The sequence below is a fragment of the Crotalus tigris genome, unplaced genomic scaffold (genome assembly GCF_016545835.1).
Source record: "Crotalus tigris isolate CLP2741 ecotype Arizona unplaced genomic scaffold, ASM1654583v1 scf7180000019024.823168, whole genome shotgun sequence".
NCBI classification, from domain to species: domain Eukaryota; kingdom Metazoa; phylum Chordata; class Lepidosauria; order Squamata; family Viperidae; genus Crotalus; species Crotalus tigris.
Genome location: NW_024097334.1, coordinates 80,317 through 105,369, shown reverse-complemented (window position 1 = coordinate 105,369; position 25,053 = coordinate 80,317). Strand labels below are relative to the sequence as shown.

General features: G+C 39.0%; 2 protein-coding genes across 4 annotated transcripts in view; one reads left to right on the top strand and one right to left on the bottom strand.

Annotated features, from left to right (window-relative positions):
• SMG7 (SMG7 nonsense mediated mRNA decay factor) overlaps positions 1–2,387 on the top strand; it is a 74,135-nt gene extending 71,748 nt beyond the window's left edge. The window contains exon 23 of one of the 2 annotated variants that reach the window (XM_039358548.1): positions 150–2,387. In XM_039358548.1, the coding sequence (XP_039214482.1) occupies positions 150–263 (114 nt within the window). In that variant the 3' untranslated portion in view covers positions 264–2,387. The remainder of the gene's footprint in view (positions 1–149) is intronic. The other variant, XM_039358549.1, reaches the window with a different exon arrangement.
• Positions 1,190–25,053, bottom strand: NCF2 (neutrophil cytosolic factor 2). Of its 2 annotated transcripts, none has more exons than XM_039358550.1 (15): positions 24,669–25,053; positions 23,755–23,837; positions 21,615–21,723; positions 20,132–20,266; positions 18,704–18,811; positions 17,080–17,139; positions 15,857–15,900; positions 15,238–15,379; positions 11,189–11,251; positions 10,268–10,343; positions 9,259–9,278; positions 7,927–8,072; positions 7,735–7,843; positions 6,701–6,860; positions 1,190–3,591 (listed from the first exon to the last, which is right to left on the bottom strand). In XM_039358550.1, exons 1-15 carry the CDS (start codon positions 24,840–24,842, stop codon positions 3,482–3,484), a joined length of 1,539 nt encoding a protein of 512 aa, XP_039214484.1. In that variant the 5' UTR covers positions 24,843–25,053; the 3' UTR covers positions 1,190–3,481. The 2 variants fall into 2 exon arrangements, with proteins under 2 accessions (XP_039214484.1, XP_039214486.1); XM_039358552.1 differs by having other exon boundaries at positions 23,755–24,322; positions 24,669–24,810.

Sequence of the window (25,053 nt, the reverse complement as noted above, 5' to 3'; positions counted from 1 at the left end):
ACTGTGCCAGGAAGAACAGTAAGTCAGAGATAGGAAAAGCTAGAGAAGTTAGTGAGGAAATAAGCAGTGCCTTGAGATATTTTTAGCATTCTCTTTTTATGCATCAAGATTCCAACTTCATCTTATGGGATGTTTGTTTCTTTGCTTAGTCTATCTGGTCCAGTTCTATGATGCATCCTGGACCTTCTGCTCTGGAGCAACTGTTGATGCAGCAGAAGCAGAAGCAGCAACGTGGGCAAGGTGCCATGAATCCACCACACTGAGAACAAAAGAGGTGGCAACCTTTGCAATCGAAAGCTCCATACATCATGGCATGTTGGGTTTACAGGACTGTCCCACACAGTTCTGTGCGCGTGGCAGCCTCTCTTCTGTTCCTTGATGTCAGGAGGGTGTAAGTGCTCCACCAACCCACTGAGTATGCACGAAAATGAATGCAGTGCAATGGAAAACCAACACCAGGAACTCTCCCATCCCACCAGGGCCCTCTGGAGGGAGAGAGGGACTGCTGTGTATCTCACGGTAACCTGATATCACCGCCTCTTACCTTCTCCATCGTGCATGTGCCCAGCCATGTGGGAAAATAAAAAGATGGGAAAGAAGAGCAGATGGAAGAAGCCACTGAGAACTTCTAAATCCTCTTTCCTCAGTATTGGGGAACCTAATAGGAATCTATTACCTATAGCTTTGCTGACTGAGAATGTAGTTGAAATTTATTCCTCAACGTCTAAATTTTGAATTATTACTGTCTCAGTAGTAAGATCACACTGAATTCTTCCATACACAAATGTGCTTTGTAGTCAGTGTGTAGCACCCCTCGAGTCACTGGTCCAGCCAGCCAGAGTTGGGTAGTGGTAAATTGATGGAAGGGCAGGTGTCTGGTCTCCTCGGTTAGGTAAGGAGTTTCACGAAGGAGAATTTGGTCCCTCCAGCGTCATTTCCATCTCTTCTTCAAAGGTTGAGTCTGGACAATTGTGAATGGGTTAAGGATTCCAGCAGTACTCACGTGCATTGGCCACTGCCAGCCCTCTGTTCAGGGCAGCACACTGCTGCTATGGGGTTTTTAAGTTAAATGGTTCAGATTCCTGTACATTTTATGATAGCGTAGTGACCAGTCTGATGAAATGGCAAAGCTGGCCTGTGCATTCACAGCCTGACTCCTTTATGTAGGTAGGTAGAAGCTTTCTGTGTCTTTTTTTTTTTTTCCCCTCCCGGCCCCTTTTTCTAGCCTATCCCAACCCTGCTGGTTGCTTGTAGTTCTGTTCTTCATATGCAGCATCCCACCAACTTCTAGCAGGATAATGGGAAGCAAAGGAATTAGCCTGGACAGGACAATAGAGGCAGTCTCTTCTGCCAGTAAGGATATGTCCACAGAATGGAAGCTCAAGGCAACCAGATGCCTAAGAGGGAGCCCATGCAGTCAGCTATCAGTCCCACTTGTTCCTACAAGGATGCAGAAAGGGGGGAAAGGTTGAACTTGATATTTATTGAGCAGAAGGAAGGCTGCAACTCTTCTTGCATAGGAAACAAGGACATTTCTTTCTTTTTTTCCCTTACCTTACCTTTTTAAAAAAAATTTTTTTGTTTGTTTGTTTCCCGGGGTACCTATGGAAACAATCTAAATGTTTTAAACTGTTGCAAATGCCGGAGTGTGTATGTGTATGTGTATCAGTTCAGGATCTGTGAACCACAAGAAAACAGCTGCAGAGCAAAGCACATCCGGAGTCCACAAGTGATACTGGAGTTGGGGAACAGCCCCAAATAGACTATATATAAAAAAGAAGCTGAATGAGGTAATGCTCTCTCTAGATAGGAATTGAAACTCCCCGTGCAAGCAGTGTTGCTGCTCTGGGTTATATTGCTTAAAAAAACTTTCTTTAGAAAACTTTTAAAAAAAAAAAAAAACCCTCAAGGATGAAGTTCTTGCCCTAGTTGTGCTTCTTTGGCTCCCTGCCCCCTCCCAAGCCAGCTTCTGCCCCTGTCCCTTTCCCCAGGTTTGTGTATTTGAGCTGTGCACCCCAGCAGCTGCAACATTCCAGTGTTTGAACAGCCACTGATTCTTGCACTCTAGACAACCTAACCAGATTCATGATCTCACACTCTCCACAGTGCCAGAATCCCGACCCATCGGTTCCCATTTCTGCATGAGAAATCTGGTGTTTGGAATGTTCTTTTTTGGGGGGGGGAATCTTTAAGGCAGAGCTCCCTTCCCCCGTCCACCCTTTTACACACACGCCCTGCTGTGGCTAGAACCCCAAGAGAAGGGGAACTCCCAGCAGAGAAAATTGGTTTGTGTCGTAAGCTTCTTTTGTGTTTTTGTCTGTCTGTGCGAGACCTGCAGCTGCTGAACTCAGCTTTGCCTTTAATTAAACCATGTTCTCTACAGCCAACCTCGTGTAGTAACATTTCTTTAACCAATTATTTCTTGTTGATGAAACTCAATTGATTTCTTTGTGGCAGAGGATATCTCTACTAACAAGTAGAAGGGATTTATAGAGTAATGCATACAGCAAGTGAAGTTGCATATGACAAAGCACAGTAAACAAGGTTGCATCTTCTACATCAAGAAAAAAGCTATATACAAGCTATGTTGTATTATTTCAATTACCGAGTGTGACAGAAGACTTGGCAATGTTTAAGAGACACACACACTTAGTACTAAATGGATTTCTAGAGTTGGATAGCTAAGGTTTGGCAGACTAATCTACTACAAGTAGTAGTCCTTTTATTAAGGAGTTACTTTTTGTGTTAATAGTAGTTGAAAAAATACACATTGTGTTTTATAAAGAAAATAACAAAACTACAATTTTTGAAAAAGTACTGGCAAAAATCAAACACTTGAACATTGTACTGCTTTTCAACAACCTTAAATGTAATTTTATTTCAGTAAAACACTACATAGCAGTTGAGCTAATGAATGAATGAATGAATGAATGAATGAATGAATGATTATCACTTGTTAGAGATGGAATACCTTCAGATTATGCTTTTCCATCATTCCAGCTCTCATCTAAGATTTGGCGGTTCAATCTTAGATTTGCACATGTACCTTTGAAGGGTATCTTTGAAGCAGAAATTGAGGCAGCTGTAGCTGCCCATTTTTCTTCCATGGCCCATTATTTGTTTCTGCTATGTAGTACTTAACATTATTTGCCATAACACAAGGTAGCCAAACATTTTGTGATCTGAAAGATACATTTTTCCTATGTTTGGACATGATGACTCTATTGACAGTAAAGAACATTGTCAGAGATGGAGACTAAAATACTGCTATTAAACATAGATCCAGTTGCAAATAGCTGCCACTTTAGGTAAGGTATAATATAGGAAAGTTATAAATGATAAGCATTTAAGCATAATACACAATCAAAATAATAGCAAGAAAAAAAATAAGAGCTTCAATCGGCAAGGAAAAACTTTGATATAATGAATGAGTTGCTTTGAAAAAAATAATGATTTTCTCAGTTCTTTGTGGGGCTTCAACTTATTCTTCAGAGATATTGTCTAGATTTTGACTGTGGTATTCTTCAATGAATGCTTTGGGGAAAATGCCCACTTTCCCATTGCACGTGCCTTCCAACCACTCTTCATTCACTGTAAGATAAAATAAGATTGAATCATAAGCAGAAGGATGAATGGGGAAATTCAGTTCAAAGATGGGTACTTCATGTGGAATTTGCAAAAAAATATGTGAGAAGCCTTTGGGGTTTGGTAATGTTATAAATGGCTTAGTTATGGAACTCTCGGTAATTGAACCATTATAATTGAAAAGACCCAGGAAACTACAGATCAGTCAGCCTAACATCAATACTTGGGACGATACTGGAAAAAATAATTTAAAAAAAACAGATATGTGAACATCTAGAAACAAAGTTATAACTAATAGCACAGGTTTGTTAAAAACGGATCATGCCAAACCAATCTTATTTCATTCTTTGATAGAATGATTAAATTACTAGACCAGTGAAATGCTGTGGGCATAGTATAGTTACACTTCAGCAAGGCATTTGACAAAGTAGACCTACTTGGTAAACTAGAAAAATATAGGATAGATAGCATCACCACCAGATGGATTTGTAACTGGCTGACAAACTCTACTCAACAAGTAATCCCCAATGACACCACATCCACATGGAGAGAAGTAAACAGTGGGGTACCACAAGGTTTTGTCTTAGGCCCAGCACTCTTCCATATCTTCATAAATGACTTAGATGAGGGAATAGAAGGGGAACTCATCAAATTTGCAGATGACACTAATCTGGCAGGAATAGCCAACACCCCAGAAGACAAGCTCAGGATCCAAAAAGCTCTTAACAGACTTGAACAATGGACCCTATCCAACAACATGAAATTTAATATGGAGAAAAGAGGTTTTACACCTAGGCAAGAAAAACCAAAGATACAAGTACAGATTAAGCTCAAAAACAATAACTGAGAGGGGCCTTGGAGTCCTAGTGGACAATCCCTTAAACATGAGCCAGCAGTGTGCAGAAGCAACCAAAAAAGTTAATACAATCCTTGATTGTGTAAACAGGCATAGAATCAAAATCATGTGAAGTATTAGTACCGATTTATAAAGCCTTAGTAAGACCACACCTGGAATACTGCATCCAGTTTTGGTCGCCACATTACAAAAAAGATGTTGAGACTTTGGAAAAAGTACAAAAAGGGCCTGAGGACAAAAATATATGAATAGAATAGAATAGAGCTGGAAGGGACTTTGGAGGTCTTCTAGTCCAGCCCCCCGCTCAAGCAGGAGAACCTATATCTTCTCAGACAAGTGACTGACCAGTCTCTTCTTAAAAACCTCTAGTGATCGAGCACCCATAATTTCTGAAGGCAAGCTGTTCCGTTGGTTAATTGTCCTCACTATTAGAAACTTTCTCCTTAATTCCAGGTTGCTTCTCTCCTTGATTAGTTTCCAACCATTATTTCTTGTCCTGCCTTCTGGTGCTTTGAACACCATGAGCAACAGTTGTAAGAATTGGTATGACCAGTCTAGAGCAAAGGCCCCCAACCTTTTAGGCACCAGGGACCAGTTCTGTGGGGGGAGGTTTTTTGGCAGACTGGAGGGGGCGTGGTTTTGTGTGCTGCCTGCATCCTGCGGATGGGGCTTCGCTTGTTTGCACAGCCCCGTTTCTGGTATGACACGGCCTGGTACCAGTCCACAGACCGAGGGTTGGGGACCTCTGATCTAGAGAAAAGAAGGACGAGAGGTGACATCATAGCAGTATTCCAATATTTGAGGGGCTGCCACAAAGAAAAGGGGGTTAACTTATTTTCTAAAGCACCAGAAGGCAGGACAAGAAACAATGGAAACTAATCAAGGAGAGAAGCAACCTGGAATTAAGGAGAAACTTCCTAATAGTGAGGACAATTAACCAGTGGAACAGCTTGCCTTTAGAAGTTGTAGGTGCTTGATCACTGGTGGTTTTTAAGAAAAGACTGGACAGCCACCTGTCTGAAATGGTATAAAGTGTCCTGCTTGAGCAGGGGGTTGGACTAGAAGACCTTCAAGGTTCCTTCCAGCTCTATTCTGATTGATTGAAATGCTGCTTGAACTTTTCTGTGAGGGAGAATATGGCTATTAAAGGATGGGAATATGTGTGCAATAGTGTTAAGGCATTAAAGCAAAAGTTGAAGTTTTTATTAAAATTACTGTCAGAAGTTAGAAGCCTAATTTGTTACTGTTTTTGGTAAAAAATATTAATGCATTTGTTGGTAGAGTGAGTGAATGCAAGCTTGACTGCAAAATGTATATGAATTGGGAAATCTGAAAAAAAAAAGTAAATTCTGCAATAGAAGCATAGGGTTGTGGGATTGTAAGACTTTTAATATCGGGGCTGTGCAGTGCTTTGTATTGAAAGAAAAAAAATGATTTGGAGCATGTGAAGCTGCTCGCATTGTACATATCTGTATTTTCTTAAGCAGCTGCATCTTTCTCTGGGGTTGCACACTTGCCTAATGCAACCCAATTCTGGGAAAAGTTGTGTTTAGTTTTAGTAGTTGTAGTTGTGTACCCCAGAGTGTTCCAGGGCATTTTTTTTTTTTTTTTTGCTTTCCAATACAACGTCTAAGCCCTACTCAGTATGATTTTGAGCTAAGAAGCTGTAGGCTTCACAGTTGCCATGCTACTATCTAGACATCTTGTCCATCCCTTTTAATAGCATGAACTTCACATTGCCACTGGTGTATGTAAGGGAGATGAAGAGTTGGTTGAAAAAGGCAACAGAAGTGAAGAAATGCAAGATGCCCAGAGCCAATATTTCAAGGCAATTAACACTGAGAAAGATAACTGGTTGGAAAATGGAGCTGTAAAGATGGTAAGTCATGAGAAAAGAGATCAATACTACAGCACTATATTTATTTTCCAAGAAAGAAGAACTGTGAATCTGAGCTCCAGAAAGAACTTCTGTGCAAGCTGCTAAAACATGGAAATTTTCGTCACACGAGTTTGATCTACCAACACTTAATTAATACATTCCAAATGAAATTCATTGAATTTGCAAAAAAAATGGGCTGAAGTAAAAGTAAATGTGTACACTGCAGATTCCTGTAGGTGGAGCTATTTAGTTCATGTGGCTAATTACAGTATTGCTAAGATGAAAAATTGGAGTTAAGGTTTCAGATGGAGGAACTGTAGAAGGAGAAAGATAATGTCCCAAATGACTTTTAAGTTTCCATAATTTAAAATAAAATTTACCTTTGGCCAGAACAACAATTGTGTCCCCTTTCTGAAACTCCAGATCTTCTGCCTGAGTGGCTTCGTATGTATAACGTGCTATAACTTGATTTGATTCAATCTCTGTTAGTATTTTCTGCTGTGCGTCCTCACCATTTTCCATTAAATTATCTTTGCTGATCTAATGTGAGAAAAAAATACCTTTTAAGTATATCTTGATGCTTTCATAATTAGCAGTTTGGTTTTTTTTTCAAAGTGCCTTCATTATAGCTGCTTGAATTGCTGTTACTTATGTACATGCGTATATTAAGCTTTTCAAAAAACAAAACACGAAACTTACCAGAAAAAAAAGGAAATTAATTAATTGAGGTCCTATTTAGCTATCTTAAATGATACAACATTCTTCCAGATGTACCTTTCATACTGGTAGGTGCTAAATATCTACTCCTATTCCTAAACATCTTACTGTCAATGCTGCTAACATCAGATGTTTTTGCATTGACAACAGAGGGAAATGTAGCCATCTTTTACCTTTTGCTTTTAAAGTTAGATGATGCTGGGAGGGGGGATGTGAACGAGAGTCCAGCTAAACATAACAACACTAAACCTAGTGGTGAGAAACAAGGTTATTGCAAACAGAGCTGATAAGGAATTGGCGAACTGGAGCTTCAAGCTAATTGGGGAATGTGATTTATGACTGTTAATTGGAGGAGGGAATTGTGCTTTGATACTATGTGCTCAGGGGAGGGGAATTCAGTTTTTGGCTTCGATTATGCAGTGCCGATATTATGCTACTCAAAATAAAGATTCTTTAAAGTAAACAATGCCTCGAAGTTCTTTTGAAGAGTTTCATCTGTCGGAACCATGACACTTACATTATTATTTCAGAATAATATCAGTGGCATTTTTCACTTTTATAGTCAAAAAGGTTTCTGCATGGTTTAGATGCAATTTTCAGAGATTACTGATCTAAATTTAAAAAAAAAATGTTCTCAAGGAAGTATATGTGGTGCTCCCCAACATGGTATGTTGCTTTCTAAACTAGACTATCTTACCTCATTGGTGGTACACCACAATGTCAAGCAGTTGTTCTTTGCATGGTTCCATAAGGTTGCCATTCCCTTTTCATTCAGAACCTGATCTTTGCCATCTGTTGTCTGGTAGCTAAGCAACAGAAAACTTGGTGAGGACCAAAAGGCTTCATCCCACTCATTAGGAGCGAAGTGCTGCTGAGTGGTCTTGCTTACCTCAGTGTTGTGTGTTCAGGAGAGAGTTCCAGTTTCTTACACACCTTCTCTAACAGGCTGCTGTAAGATAGGTTGGGACTCACATGCAGGGCTATTGTGAATTTGTAATGTACTTTGATGATATAAGGTGTTGGAGATGCATCAAACTGTAAGAAAAAATACAAGAGCCTGACAAGTTCATGATTTCAGTAGCCTATCTGCATTTTCAAGGGCCATATGGAGGGGAAGCATCTGCATAAAAAGTCATGCTAAAACTCTGCTATGTACTTCAAGCATTACAGTGGTTAAAACTGGTGAAAGTAGCAGAAACGGCTGTGGTGCCGTTTAAAATTAAAGGTATATAGAGGCAGCAATGCATTCTTTATTTTTGTATTTGCATGCTGCTCAATAAATATTTCTTGAATATTTACTAAAACATCAAAATATGTATTATAATGGTGCAAAACATTTCAAGTTCCAATTCAAATGACATGTTTCAAGTATGAAATAGATGGTTTCAGAAATATTTTCGAAGTGGCATTCAAAAAACAAAGTGGCTGTCTTGCACTTAAAATAGGTCCTTTGAACTTGAAATTTCAATTTTTTTGTACATCCTTAAATATATGTAAGTCAGGGGGATTATGCGGCAAAAAACAAAACCTGTAGACATATCTAATGTCAAAGAGAATTCTTAACAAATTTAAATATTTTAAAATGAGGCATAGATAAGAATCTGCTACTAAATTCTTGTGCAATTAAGCGATAAGAATTTCTTGCTCCTAGTGGTTTCAACAGAAGAAACACTTCCTCCCCCCCCCCCCGACTTAACACATTAGGCTGCTAATTTCAAAGAGAAAACAAGATGACTTGTATTCAAGAGAATATACTTGCAAGTTTCATTTCTGAAACTAAAATGAAGTCCCTGCACAAGCACATGTTCAAACCACTAGTTACAGTATAATAGTTTCCATTTTAGCACTAGCAATAGCACTTACAGAGTCAGCATATTGCCCCCAACACTCTGGGTCCTCATTTTACCAACCTCAGAAGAATGGAAGGCTGAGTCAACCTTGAGCCCTTTAGGACCAAACTCTAGACTGTGGGCAGAGTTAGCCTGCAATACTGCACTCTAACCAATGCACCACCAGGGCTGTAAAATTGTACTGAGTAAAGAGTTAATATTTTTATGAGAGGCATAATTTGAGATGATAGCCCTGTTTATATTCTTTTAAATATTTGTGTAAGATGCTGTGTCCTTGGTGGAACTAGGAAACCTATTAGCTCTTTAATTAACAGCAATTAGTATTGCTGTTTTGCCTGTCCAAAAGCTCACAATGAAAGGAAATTATATACCTTCAGTTCTCTTCTGTGACCTGCAGAAAACAAAACAATTGTTAAATTAAAAATATTTCTTAAAAAATAACACAGTCTTTAAACTATGCTTGATTTAAATCATGATTTGTTAAATGATTCCTATGGTCTCTTTGTAAATTGGTATTCATAAATATGGTATAACATAGAACTGGAAATTACAATACTGAAGAGAGTTTATTATCATTAATCAGAACTGCAGTTTATGCCTCTGTTAATACTTCCTTCTGTTGTTAAAAAACCCAATGTAAAAGACAAGAGACAGCAACACAAAACAATAATTCTTACTTTAAGATTCAGAGGTTTATTTTGCTAATGATTTGGAACATAGCAAATGTTCCAAACATAATAACACAATGTCACTTACATTAATAACCCATTGCAATGAGGACCATATGGCATAGCAGATTCCAAAAGGACAACTATAGGCCAGTGGCAAATCAATCAGGTCCAGTCCCAACCCTTTATACTCTTTCTCTGTTCTAAGACTGCAGTCAGATGATCTGCTGACTTTTGCTGACTTTCTACTGACTTCCTGCTGACTTTCTGCTGAACATATCTTTCCACATATACCCGTGTACATTGGAACCCGCATCCATCGGCTACTTTCAGTTCCCTATTTCTCACTGTTCCAGTCCTTATATTCTAAATATACACAGAACTATCTCTTTGCAATTTCATATTGCATAAAGCTCAGCAGATTACAAATAATACGTCCTTATTGGGAAACAGCATAAAGTTCAAGTTAAAGCTTCAAATCACTTCTGTGGGGACCTATTTCAGGTTTGTTTTAGCCCTATCTTATTATACGAGAAGGGGGCTATATTTTTATCTCCCACACTTCTCATAATTTGTAAAGATGGAGAATTTAGACAGAGCAGAGAGTAAGTACCTGCTTTAACAGCCATGTGGAGAGGGAGAATAGATTTGCAGGTGATAGCCTGAAACTATCACAAAATAGAATTATTTGCTGTATGTGGTTTTTACTCACTTGAAGGAAGATTGGGGAAACCTGGAGCAGCAATGCTTGGTGGAGCAGGGATATCCATATCTTTGTTGTTTTCTTCCTGGAGAGAATGGAAATAGCTTGTCAGAGTTCTGAGGGTAGTATATGCAGTGATTGAACTGTTTGAGTCACAAAATATACAACACAAAACAGGTGAGGTGATCTCAGCTTGTTGGGAGTAGTAGTCCAGGTTTGGATTTATCATATACAACTCCATAAAAAAAGATACACTCCTTGAAGAGAGCATTCTCTCTGTCTGATGTGAACCTTTGCCACTTTTTTCATCTGGCTAAGTTGTCCTGAACTCCTATCTATTGGGCTTTATAGAGAGGAATTCCATGGATAAGACCCAAATTGTATTCACACCATCTCTTTAAAATGAAGATCAACATATGACAGATTAATAGATCCTATCAGAGGGGAAGATGCTTGAGCATTATTTTTTCCCCCAATCTTAATCTTGTATCTAAGAAATCAGAATAGCTTTATATATCTCCAGGCTACTGTGAGTTAACTGGATGGATGTCAAATCAATGGGTAACTAGTTGAGTACAAAAACTTACTTGAGTACATTTTAACTCCTAATAAACCTAGAATGATTATTTTATTGATATAGTGTGTGTTCTCCTAAAGAAGCCCAACTGAATGAAGCAGGAAAATTAAAACATCTCTCCAAGTCATAACCTTGTGAGCCATCTAATTGTGTACTGACAGAGTAGTATTTCCCATTTCCAGGTACCATTTTACTGTTTACTATTGCTAGCTAGAAAGAGATAGTTTGGCTAAGAAGTCCTAAATAATATGCAAGGGAAGCATGAAGATACTATGCAGCTTCATTTTTTGGTAGGCAAATCCAATCCATTTTCTTACAGTTAATTCTTACCAACAAAATCACTGAGCTCTTACCTGGAATATAGGCTGGTTCTGCAGTCCCATTGGCTGTAAGTAGTTACAAGGCACAATCCCTTTCTACACAGAAGTCAAAGCAAGAATTTTTAACATTAGATGCATCCAATTTGTATGAGAATGAAAAAAACAGTTAACCATTCTTTATTTCTAATCTTTATGACAGCATTTTTATTTGGCTGGTACCTTCTATTTCAGAGCCATGTCGTTCCTCTACATGAAAAACTGAAAGTTCAAAATCACAAAGCAGCTTCCTTACATTCACTTATGGGTTCCAGTTATCTATCGCTTGTGTTTGATCACTAATGTCGGAAAGAATACTGCATTTTACTACCAGCATGGTTATGATGTACAACGCAGAAAAAACCAAATTCTAATGATTTTTGATATCAACTTAGGTATAAAGAACAAAAACCTGACTACCTTAACCTGTCAATCTTGTCTCTAGAGCAGGGGTGTCAAACTGCCAGCCCGTGGGCCAGACACATCAAATGGAAGCCGCGCCCACCCCATTGCTGGCAATGGCAAAACAGTCCCGATACGTTGCACATCGTCACATGACATTGCAAGTTTGACATGTCTGCTCTAGAGATATGTTTCCTTTGCAAAGGGACTTGGAGCATAATTAGAGAAGCAAAGTTATTGCCCTAAGGAGAGTGTATAGCTTTTAGGCAAAGATAGTAACTCCAGGCCACGGGACATCCTGAATCAAAAACCAGTTCTTGAACAGAAATCTTCAGCAGCAAGGGGGAGAGGGGATCATCATGTAATATTAGATGACCTTAGGAAAGTTTTGAAGCCAGGTTGCGAAGGAGTAAGTGAACTGACCTACAAGAAAAGGACTATAGGTACCGCTGCTATGAGGGCACCAGTGCAGCATTTGTGTGACTAGATGTTGAACTTCTCAGAATGGGCTTCTATAGAAATAATATATTGGTTTATTTATCTACTTATTTATGTATTAAATCTATATGACTGCCTGTGGTACACTCAATTTTAGGTCACTCACAACAAAACACATAAAACAGCAAAACAAACAATTGTATCTCCCTTACAACAGATCACACTTCCTGCCATGGTGCTATAGCATCTCATCAACTTTACATCCACTGATTCATCTCCATCCTGGCCCATGGCTTCAGCAAAGAGACAGATCTTCCAGAAAGCTAAAATATATCTAAGCTACAATATTAGGCCAGAGCAGCTGTAGGGAAGGCATGATTCAGAGGAACCACTGGATGACAATATTTATGAGAAGGGCCTTGGAGCATGCCCACCTTGGCTGACCTGGTGATGGGCAAATGCCATCAAGGAGAGGTGGTTCCCCAACTAACCTGGCCTTCTGTCATTTATATCTTGAACCAGATTGTACCCAAAAATAGACTAGGAGCCAATACAGCTCATAAGACAGCAGTGTGGCATTGGAAATTGCAGGGTATCCAGAACTGAATGCGCCACTGCATTCTGGACCATTTATAGTTTCCAAGTGATCTTCAATGGCAGCCCCATGTAGAGCACCTTGTAGTAATCCAGTCAGGAAACAATTTAAGGTGTGAGTGACTGTGATGAAAGCCTCCAGTTCAGGAATGGGTAAAGCTGGGACACACAATGAGTTTGTGCAAAGACCTCCTTTGCCGCAGCTGGCACTTGCTCTTTGAGCAAGAGCAACAAACCCAAAAAGACCCTCAAATTGTATGACAATTCTGTCCGGAGAGGTATTGTCCAATCAAAGTCAAACTTACCAGACTGGTGGTGGGAAAGGGGGGTGGCAAACCACTCCACCTTGCTAGGGTGAGTTACATTTGGTCCTCCCTATTCAGGCCCTCACAATCACCTGCTCAGCATGGAGCAGGATACTGATGATACCATGCCCCATGCTGCCAAATGACCTCACTCAGTGGTTTCACATAGGTTTTAAATAGTGGTAAGAAACCCGGGCCCTGAGGCCTCCTCCTTCCCTCAGCAAACACCGATTGCAAAGAAGAAGAAGAAGCACTACAAGACAGTGTCTCTAAAATTTTAAAGGGACACCATCCCTTTCCCAAGCCCTTCAAAGATCATTAAGTACAAGTAATGCTGTCTTGGTACTATAACCCAGCCTGAAGTACAACTGAAAAGGGTCTAGATAACTTGCTTTGACAAGGCCATCCAAAGATGGATTCCTACCACAGTCTCAACAGTCTTCCCAAAAAAGATAAAGTTGGAGACTGGACAAAAGTTATCCAATGCTCTGCAATATCATTGGATCCCAGGATGGCTTCTTGAGAATAGACTGAAACACTACCACCTCCTTCACAGACACGCATACAGAGATTTTGCTTTTCCACATCCCTGTCCCCTGGTAGAAATTACTAATAGTCTGATAGAAATTACTAATTTCCTGAGAATGAACTAAGGATTAATTAATTACTATTGTGGGAAGTCAGCCCCCCAGAGAAGGAAATATTAAAAGGGCAGAAAAAATATACCGTATATGCCGGCATATAAGGCGACTTCCGCAAGCGCTAAAATTGGCGCCAAAGACAGGGGTCGTCTTATACGCCGAGTCGTCTTATACGCCGGAAATACTGGTAGTTTCCGGCATATAAGACGACATTCTAGGAATGCGGCTCGGCGACAAAGACGGGGGCCGTCTTATACACCAGGTCACCTTGTACACCGGCATATACAGTAGTTCCTCAAAGGATCTTAAAGAGGCAGAAAAGCATGCCCAGTTTTTCTTAATAGTCCCAGGTCTCCCTCCCCCAAGCAGAAACCAGCTCTGTAGAAATGCAGATGGAGGCCCCAGCTAGAAGATCAAGAAGACAAAGACACCTAAAATCTACATACCCCACCCAAACTAAGACAGGACATAATAGGATTAACACAGAGATACCAAAGGGCACACTCAGACTCAGGTCAAAGTTCATGCCACAGGAAGCAACTCCAAACAAAAGGCTCCAGAGGGTATAAAAACCCACTCCCCACATGTGCTCAGCCCCCCTTTCCCCCTCTTTTTCTGCAAGAGCCATCTTTCTGTCTGGTTCTCCTTGTCAATAAACTACAACCTTCTTCCTAAAGCAGTCGCCATGTTTATTTCCAGCTTGGACTGAGCCACGATGAAGATTTTTCTTTCAATAATACCATTGGCTTTAATGGCAAAATTGTAAAGCAGCCTTCCCAAGCTAGTGCCTTCCATGTATTGGAATTTCTCTGATTCTAGTGACTACCAAATGTGGGCTGCAGAAATCCAAACAACTATAACATGTCAGTAAAGATTATTCTGTATGTTTTTAATGCATCAGGTAGATAGTTGGAGGCAGATTTCTGGTGCCTAATTATTGCCAAACAGGAAAGCCAGGGCATCCATACTAATGCTGCTAATAAAAATTGGAAATCGACATATTTATAAAATACATTTTATAAACAAATAAATAAAAATAAATTTGTGGGGCACCAGGATAGGAAAGCTATTTAGCATTTTAATTACTGTAGGCATCTTCGCCAAACTTCATTTTGTTTTTGTGGTGAGATGAAATAGGCTCATCCTTAGCAACATGACTCTGAGCTCTTTAAGTTGAGGTATGAATGTAATAATGCTATGTATGCAATTACAGGAAATAATACAGACTGGTTAACCTACAGCTGATAATCAATTCAGTGCACTTAGAATTCAGGTCCAAAATGACACCAACTGTTAATGTAAAAGAGGCAGCTATTGTCTCTTATGGAAGTAGTTCTCAGAATATTTTCTCTAACAGATCCCTTTACATTTTGTTTTACTATTCAAAGCACAAAGGGCCACTTTGAAAATATTTTTGATTGATAACATTGTCTAAACCAAGGGTAGGCAACCTTGGCTCTTTTATGACTCGTGGACTTCAACTCCTGGTCTAAACCATACCATGTTACGAAAATTGTTTGTCCATAGTATTACTTCCACAGTCGGATAATCTGGCCCAAGCCAAATGTTCTCATGAGTTTTGAAAAACCCATGTCAAACAGACTCAATTGTTTCACACACTTTCTGTAGCCCATCTGCAAATTACAGTTTTAAAGACTTTTATTACCTTTCCATTAAACACAACAGTAGCCCAGTTGTCTTGCTCCTTTCTCAAAACAAAAACAATGTTTCCAGGAACGACTTGAAGCTCTTCTGAAGTTTCAGGAATAAATTCATACAAAACTCTGTGAGGTTCTCCTTGCAGCGCCCTACATAAGTAAGCAATAGTATACAGTATTAGTTCATCCACTGATTCCTTTTCTGTACAGTATATTCCAATTTCCCAGGAGAAAAACAATCAACCAAAAGAATACAAATAGGAATCAGTCATCCACAGCATTTCATTCAGTACGTAATATTTCCACTAATGTCTAATGCTTAAGATGCAAAGATGGTAGCATTATGAGGAAAAGGCGTCAAGTAGATCATTCTGCATTTTTCAATGTCTGCACATTTATGTGTTTGGAATGTTTTTTGTTTGTTTGTTTCATTTAGAAAATGATGTTTCTGCCTATTATAACAAACGTTCATCTTACATTAATTAGTTATAGCTAATGATATATAAAATGTTGTGCATCTACATGAATTCTGAATTTATTGTAACTACTCTTTATGTAGTCTTGGGAGAGATTGGCTGAGGGAATAACTGATGGATGTTAGTATTCTCCGGACTTTATTGATCTTACCTGAGGACTTCTGGTGTTTTAGGTCTGGGAGGTGGATCTGATGTCTGTAAGCATAGCATACATATTAGCTTATTCCTATCCATCAATAGTAAGCCTTCAATCTTTTCTAATAGAAAGCCTGAGTTCACTTAGACTAAGAGGAAGTAGTATTTTTTCCCCTTCCCAAATCCCATCTAGGAAGCAAATTGGTAAGGGTTTTTGTTTTTCAAGTGTAGGAAAAAGTTAACCCACATTTAAAAAGGTAAGGTTCCCCTGGCAGTCATGTCTAATTCTAGGGGGCAATGCTCATCTCTGTTTCCTAGCCAAGGGAGCCAAAATTGTCCAAAAATGCTTTCATGGTCATGTGGCCAGCATCACTATACACCAAGGTGCAGGGAATATGTTACTTTCCCATTGAAATGGTACCTATTTATCTACTTGCATTTACCATGCTTTTGAACGGCTAGATGGGCAGGAGTTGGAGCAAGAACGGGAGCTCATCCTGTCATGTGGTGCTTGGGTCTTGAACTGCCAACTTTTCAGTCGACAAGCTCAGCATGCTAACCCTCAGGCCACTGCACCCCCTTAACTCATATTTAGCTCCTAAAATAGAAAACTATAGGAAAAAGTTTCTAGTCTCCCAGCTCCCTTAAAAAAAACCCAGTCCTCCATATAAAAATCAATTTCTTGGGCAATTAAATATGATAGTAAGGATGTCCTTGTTACCAAACAGTTTGTTTTAATCTTCCACCTTATGATAAGAAACACTTAAGAGTATTTCTCTTGTCTCCTACATAGGATGAAATACCCTGCGCCCTGCATGCTTACAAGGTTTGAAACTTCTTGTATTTTACTGAAAATGAAAATAATTATTCAGTTTAATTAAATGGAATTTTATATGGCTAAAATTAAAAGCTCATAGTGTTAATTATTCCAAATGATGCCGTCATAATCAGGATTCTAGAGGACCCACCCTAAACCTCACTTCTTTAAAATAGGAGGCATCTTGATAAGTGACTTATCACTTCAATTTACTTCATCTTGTGAAATAAGTTAAATTTTCAGCAGTTGGATGGAATAGCAGATAAGACTTTGAAAGCACAATGGCCAGAGCAGCAAATGGAAGCATCAGAATCATATTCTGAGAATATGCCTGCAAATGGAGCCCAAGGAGGAAACTAAATCATGATTCATGATCAAAGCAGGAGAACATGGGACTAAGCCAGATAGTGATTCTGTCTTACCTGGGGCTGAAGAGGAGCAAAACCTGAAAAGTCATCATTGTCTATCACAGATGCCACAACCTAGAATGAGAAGAAAGGCTTGTTTTTAATCTAATTTTATTCACCCCCCCCCCAAAAAATCAAAACTTTAAGCATTCTAATGCTGTTATTTCCCCATTCTGCCCAACTGACCATCCAAATAGTAAAACACTAATGTGAGATAAATGATAGTTATTTGCATTTGAACAGAGTCACCTGCTCTGTGCCTCTTCTTTTGATCTTTGAAAATAAGCTGAATTAAGTGGCGTATTCTCTGTTTCAGCAATGATGAAGAATAAACCTGTATTTCTTAAGTAATTCTATTCTTAACGCTGGGAAATCCTAAACTATCTTGCAAGAAAGTATTGAAGTATTGAAATGAAATGCATTTTTTTAAAGACCTGTTCAACGTATGTTTAAGATTATCAAGAGTATCAAGGACAGTTAGTCTCAAAATAAACAACAATTTGATGCAGACTAGGGGTCCTGCCATGGGAAAAATAGAATTTGCTCATGACGTTAAAGGTATTCATGGTGTAACTCACTGTGACTTCCTTCAGCTGAGACTTTCTTCTAGAGCCCCCCACAATCACCAAAAGTTTTCTCAGTGTTGTGGGCTCTGGGGACTGGCTTAAAATACGATGGGTACAATTATAAGGGAAGCTCCTATGTATGAATGGAGGGACAATGAAGGATTGATTTCATAGTATACTAGTGGGAAATTAAATGCAATACTCCAGATGGATTTAATATATATTGTATCAGAATGAATTGCAAGAATAGTTTCAGATTCTTGAAAACTGATGATGATCTTATGTTGAGTGCAAAATTAGAAATTTTCATTTATCTTTTTCATTTTTATTATTATTATTGCTTATCCACTAATAAATGGATGGTGGAACTTTTGCTTGTCTGCAAAAGTTAAGGCCTCCCTGATAAAATGGTATGTTTCAATGAACTCCTCAATAAACAAATGAATACATCTTTCAAATGGCATAGAATTAAACATAGCATCCTTTTCTAAATTTCTCTAAATTTGAATGCATGGTTACTATTGATATTCAATGAGTTACAGAGTCAAAATAAAAATAATTGCATATGAAAATGGTATATGCATTTTTTCATTTAGGGAATTGTAGAAAAATATAATTTGGTCAAGGTACCATATAAATGTAATAACAACTCTTGTCTGCAAGTGTTTGTCATTCCTTTTAATTAGCTTTTGTGTACACTCTAAATTATGTACTTTATCTGCAGTCCTAATCTTTACCCTAACCGTGAAAGGAAATTATCATTAACTCCAGGCACATCCTCTTTCCATTGAATTCTTCAAGTCGAGCTTTAATCTGTTCACTTTATGTATTTATTTATAAATATTAATATCAGTTGTTGATCAGCAGATGAGAATGATAATCTCTGTGCTACACAAAGTATCACTTTCTGCTTACTAGAGTTAAAAATGTTAATGGTGCAATAGCAATTGAGAATAGTGATTTCCAATCAGCTGGCAGAACTATTATAACATGACCTGAATAGCCTTTCCAGAAATATACCAGGGACAAAATTATCTGAATAATTCCATATTTGTGACAGGTTAAATTCATACCGTGGCTTTCCCTAAATAATCTTTCTTCTCCAGCTGTGCCACATGCTTTTCGTTTGGCCGAAATAACTTTCCTTCAGGGATCACTATGGGTTCAAACAATCTTTGCTTCTGCACATATCAAAAACAGAAATAAAGAACAAAATCAGCCTGTTTCCCTGACTCAGTAAGTGAAAACATAGCTTCTTCCAACATCATTTATTCCATGCTTTTATAATAAATCAGATGAAGAGAATCTGTAGTGCACCATCTAAGTTTCATGATGAGATAGCAGAGACAGAAGTGGAGAGAAGGCCAGAGAATCCCGCAAGGCAGCAGATTCTAACCATCTTTTTGTTCAGATCTGCCAACCGGTACTTCTGATCCCTCCACCATCACTAATGGTAGGGAGCAGGAAAGGTAAAATGTTAAAATAATGATTGCAGCAGCATGATCAAATCCCTGCTTTTGTATTGCATCAATGTTGCTTACATGTACAAAAGATCAGAGTTTTAATTATGTTCCCATGGCCACCATCTTGATTTTTTAAAATTCCCCCTGCAGAGACTACTGTCATCAGTACACACCCTTGGCAGGTTCCTCCTGATAGAATGTGATTTCCCACAAAAAACAATTCTGCCATCTTGCTCTAAATTCTTAATTTAAAACCTCATAACAGGCTGCTCCTCAACCTCCTCCTCCTCCTTCCCCCCCCTCTCACACACACACACAAACACACACACACACACAGAGAGAGAGAGAGAGAGAGAGAGCAGGAATAGCTTACATCCATGTTTAATGTAATTACAGAATCCCAGAATAGAGAGAGATTGTAAATAGATACAGTGATGTGTTCAGAACATGAGAAAGAACCACCACCTGGACATTAAGCATCCAAATATTTTTAATGTTTTATATTAAACATCTGGCCATCTAGACATTTTTGTCTTTTAAGTTAAAAGAGCACCTTCTTTACCCTTAGTAACAAAGACTCCTAATTAAAATGTGGAGTAAATAGGGTTCTAAATCCCGCTTTCTCTTGCAGTAAGCTTGACAGCATTGAATTCTATCAACCAAAGGAAGTGGAACTGAAGTCTCCTAGTGCACACTCAAGATTACATGGCAAAGAGAATACCTAAATCCACCCTTGGCTGCTTGACTCTTGATAGGACTCTTTATTGGGCTCTCCAGAGCAAAACGTTGGAGTCAAAGCAAGAGAATATTTCATTTTCTACATGGTCTATCCTAGCTGCTTCTCCTCAGTGCCAAGTTTTGAAGAGACAATTCTCATCCTTCGTTAGAGTTTTAATCCTCCATGCAGGTAAGTCACATACATCTGTAATAAAAACCCCCTTCAGGCTGATACCAAATTTGCAACTATGAGGGCAGCAGCCAGCATGCATAAAAATATTCAAGGGGTGGAATTCATGCACTATTTCTACATTTTCTTACCAAGATGGATTCCATAGCCTTATCTATCTTGTTGTGCCTGGAGCCCATCCTCTGTTTTATTGCTCTTGTCAAATGCTCCTCAGCTTTTTTCCAGTCTTCCAGCTTAGCGTAGGCAAGAGCGGTATTGTATAACAGCTGCAAGTAAAGAGTATGGATGTCAGAAATATGCCTAAACTTAATTCTAATTATTTAGAAATCTTGTGGATTTTGAGTACCAGGATAAGGTAAGCCTTTCCCAACCTGATGCCTTCCACAGGCACTGGGTTACTGGGCAGGCCTTGAATTCTGGGAAATTTAGTCCAATACCAAATAGAGGAAAACTGAACTGCATTCTTCTTCCAATCTTGTTTAAATAGATGTTCTTCTGCTCATCTTTGCCCCGATGTGCAGTCCTTCTTGTGAGGTTCTTTCAGATCTTTCCCATGGCTCTTCTCTTTCTAGTCATTTTTCTCCCTCCATCTTTCTGAAAGGCACTTGATATCATTTATCCGGATGATAGATTTTGTAAGCTGATCAGAGTCACCAATGTGTGAGTTGGGAGGCTATATAAATTTGTTTAATAAATAATAAATAGATAGTGCAGATCTGCAGCAAACAGGCCTGCTTTCAAACCCCCTCAAACTCAATGCTGAGTGTGGTTCAGCTTTAGCTTACCTACTTCAGAGAACTGTTGTAAGAGCAAAATTTATTTATCTAGCATACAGCATCCTCAGAGATCATGCAATCACTGATACACAAATATAAATTTAAATGAAGCATCAAGTAGCAGCATTTATCAGTTGCAACAGTAAGAGCAAATGGGGCAATTCTATATGTCACTTTGAGTTCACTGAAAGTATCAATTAGAATAGAGCTGGAAGGGACCTTGGAGCTATGATGAACTTCAAATACGAAAAGGAACCATAAATACAGTAAGGATTGAAATGTGCAATTAAAGCATATGGGCTGTTTGCAAAATGTCCAGTTATAGATTTTTTAGGCTTTTTTAAAAATGACCTTGGCATGCTGAAAAGCAAATTGTGAACTAGTGGTTCCCTCTATAACAGACTGCTTCTGCCCTTCTTCCACCTCCTTCTGATACTAAAAACATGCTTAGACAGAAAGAGATAGTGGGTGGTTTCCAGTTTTTCTTGGAAGTTTGGCTCCAGCTCAGAAAAAAAGAAACCTGAGGTAAAATTCTGGAGGGTTTGAAATGGCAGTCCTGAGATAAGACCCCACTCATTCCGTACTATTTTGCTATATATCAAATGGAGATTTTTGGCAACTATTTTATGAATAAGCAAGTCCTCACTTAATGAGAATACATAAGTATGTCCTCAAAAATCCAAATCAGTCTAATAGTTCCCCAAAACATGTTTTCTCCCTGGTATAACAGAGTATTATGCATTGAACTGAACCCCTGTCCAATATTCCATTTCTGAAAGAGTAACCTTGAATTTAAACATCAATTGCTAGTGGGCTGCGATTTCCAATAAAGACTTACCTCACAAGCAAGCAACTTAAACTGCAGGCCTAGAATCTTGTAATCTATAAGGTCATTCCCCCGTAGTTGAGCCAAGGCCTCTTGTAAATCAGTAATAGCTAATTCATAACTGAAAGCCAAAAAAAGGAATCATTAATATGTGATCATGGAACAAGGGAAATGTGAAAATGCCAGCTTTCCTCAAGCTGATGCCCTCTGGGTAGACATGTTGGCTGGGCATTACAGGCATAATAAACTAACTTATCTAAGAAGTAGCAGGGTAGGGAAAGACCAAGAGCTGTATTGGCAGTCCTATCAGCCCCCAAAGTCCAACCGGGAAATAAATTTCACAGGAAGACTAAAAACTATTTTTTTTTTTTTTTGAGATTGGCTATAATAACATCACCTTACATATCTGATTGTGCTGTACTTCTACTTACAGTTCAGTGAATTAGGGAGTTATCTCCCGGAGTTACTTTCAAATGCTATCTCATTCTGGATTTTAAAAATGATTCAGACCCTTTCGCAAGGCAATGGATCCTGCATATTTCCATCCAGATTATCTTCCTTACTCCTAACAAGTCCCCAGATGAGCCTCCATTTATTCACAAGAGTCTATAGAACATTGATTTCTCCTAACAGCATCCCAACCTTGATTCCTTTTTATTAGCAAGCTTCTCAGATTAAAAGGAGAAATGCTATGCATTTTCAACAAGATAACTTTACAGGATGGGGGCTTGTGGTTTATCAATGTAATTTTAAAAATCAGCAACTAAATCTGCATGCTGCTGGATACTAAATGCTATTACATTTGATCAAAGAAGCTTTATTATTTGGGTTCAATATTACCCTATTTACAGCGCATGGATTTATATTGTTTTACACTGGTGTAATTGTGTGTGTGTATACACATATGCACACACTTACACCACTGTAAAACAATACAAATTCATGTCTTGTAAATATGGCCATATATTTACACAGACGTGAAAAGAACTGATTAGAGAACAGATTCTATTTGGGTATCTCTGTTTGGGGGATTGTAGCAGACATCTTTAAGGACAGACCAAGGCCCTACCCAATTTTTTTCCCCTGCCAGAGGAAAAGTAGCATCTTTCAGGGATCTGTCCTGTAGTCCTTGAGCTTGCCTGCTGCTTTCACTCACAAAAGGTGGAAGCTGGTCATCAAGGGTGACCAGAGATTCAACTGTCTGTGTGGCTAGTGTGGGAGGAAATTGCTGACTTGGCATTTTCTCTCAGGAAACAAAATATGTTCAGATGATCCTGCTCAAGCCACCTACAGAAAGCAGCAACATTACTAGAACTATTGGCAGGAAGGGGTTACAGCTAAACCTCATGGAAATAAGGATCTTTATCCTCCTTCTGGGCATCTGAGAAACCAAATATTGGATGAAGATGGGCCTTGGTTAGAACCAGCAGGATTTTTAAATGATCTTATTTTAAAAAAACACAACACATTTTTACTTCCCACAAATAGGAAGGTAAGTTGGATGTGTCTAAGCCAGATTTTCAACTCCCAGAATTCCCCAACCAGCATGCAGTTGAAGTCCACACATCTCAAGCTGCACAGGTTGAGAAACTCAGGTCTAATTAATATCTATCAATGTATATGCTGATTGGATTTATTGTAACTAAATTAATAAACAAATGCATTTCATCTTTTTGTACCTTTGTTTCTATCTCTTGCATCCTTCCCTTGTGAATTTCTAGGTCAGGGGTGTCAAACTGCCTGCCCGCAGGCCGGATGCGTCATGAAGAAACCATGCCAGCAATGGTGAAAAAGCTCTGATACGCTGCGCAACGTCACATGATGTCGCGAGTTTGACATGTCTGTTCTAGGTCCTCCAATTGTTAGGTCTTAAACTTTTCATGTGTAATTTTTTCACTAATGGCATATGACTAAGAGCTATGTGATTATCATCGCTGTTATTATAATTAGGAACAGAAGGGGAAATTCCATTGTCTAGTTTTCTTTTTACTGGTATATAATTCTAAGACCTTTTCATTTTTAAGCTAAAAATGAATTTGTATGCCCAAATCACACAAAGGTTGACCAAGCAGAAAATGGCAGAACTGGTTACTGTAACAAATCAGTGTAATAACCCATTCTTTCTGGAAAATATTATAATATTTTAGCTCACTTTTCCATTTGGTAAGCCACAGCTCCTCGCTGAAAATAGGCTACCGCTAAGTGCTTGTCATGGTCTGTGCTTCTGATAAAAGCCTGGAGGAAACAGACATAATACACAGACATAATTGCTGTCATGTAAGTGCATCCATAATATTACTACAGGGGTCCCCAAACCCCAGGCTATGGCCCACTAGTGGGCCATAAGCTGTTCAAAACTGGGCCACCTGAAATGGCTGGCATATGCGCATCCCCCCTGTGCGAGCAGTGGGCAAGTGTGTGTGTGCATGCGCTCCATTTGAGTGAGCAGCAAGAGTACAAGTCCACCACTTCTTGCAAATGGAGCTACGCACATGTGTGCTTGCTCACCACTTGCGCTAAACTATCCCCTCTCCCCTCGACCCCACACTGGTCCACAAAGCCAGAAAGGTTGGGGAACTCTGATCTACTTAGCTTATGATTCCTGGGTTGCAAGTTTTTCATCAACATACAATATCTATGAGTCTTGCCATATATTTAGTTCAGGACTGTGCCACACAATGTATAAATTCATCATTTTGAATCCTCTTAGACTTGGTTGCCTATCAAATAATGGAAAAAAGGATTGATAGACACCTGGCAGTTCTTAATATTTGGCTGCCAAATTATTATTTTACGAGTCTGGTTATGTTTTTTTAAGCGACCAGTTATGCAACCAGTATTAGGAGTGGCAAAGTTAATATTTTCCAGCTTCTGGAAGACAATATTCACAAATTTCTGAGTTTCCTTTTTGTTCCCCTCTCTCTTAGATTACCAGATTTCATCCAGCATCCACTAGAAGAGGGACAGTACTTTTTGGAAACAGAAGTTGGTATTTTTATCTAATAGGTGATCAGGAATGCTTTGTTCAGCCACTGCCAATGACAATTTTAAAATCCGGCCACTCACCTTTTGTGCCTCTTCCAAATTCTTCATGATCAGGTGGATGCAGCCAATGTTAAAGCAGATTTTGGAAGAAGGATTCTCAACAGACATGAAGGCTTTAAGGGCTGCCGCCCAGTCCTTGCGATCAGCAGCCAATACGCCTTCGCTCCAAAGCCGGATGGTCTCTACAAGTGACATGGTAAAACCAAAATCCTTAGGTGATTCAGGAGCAGCCTTGGGTTTATCACGCTTCTCCCTTTCACTCCTCACTTGTTCAGTCTTTTTCTGATTTAGCCGGAACAGCCTCTTTGCTTCCAGTTTTGATATTTTTTCAGAAAGCTTTGCATGTCGCAAACATATCAGGAAGTGTCTTCAGTCCTCACTGAAGCAGCAACTGCAGCAGACCAGC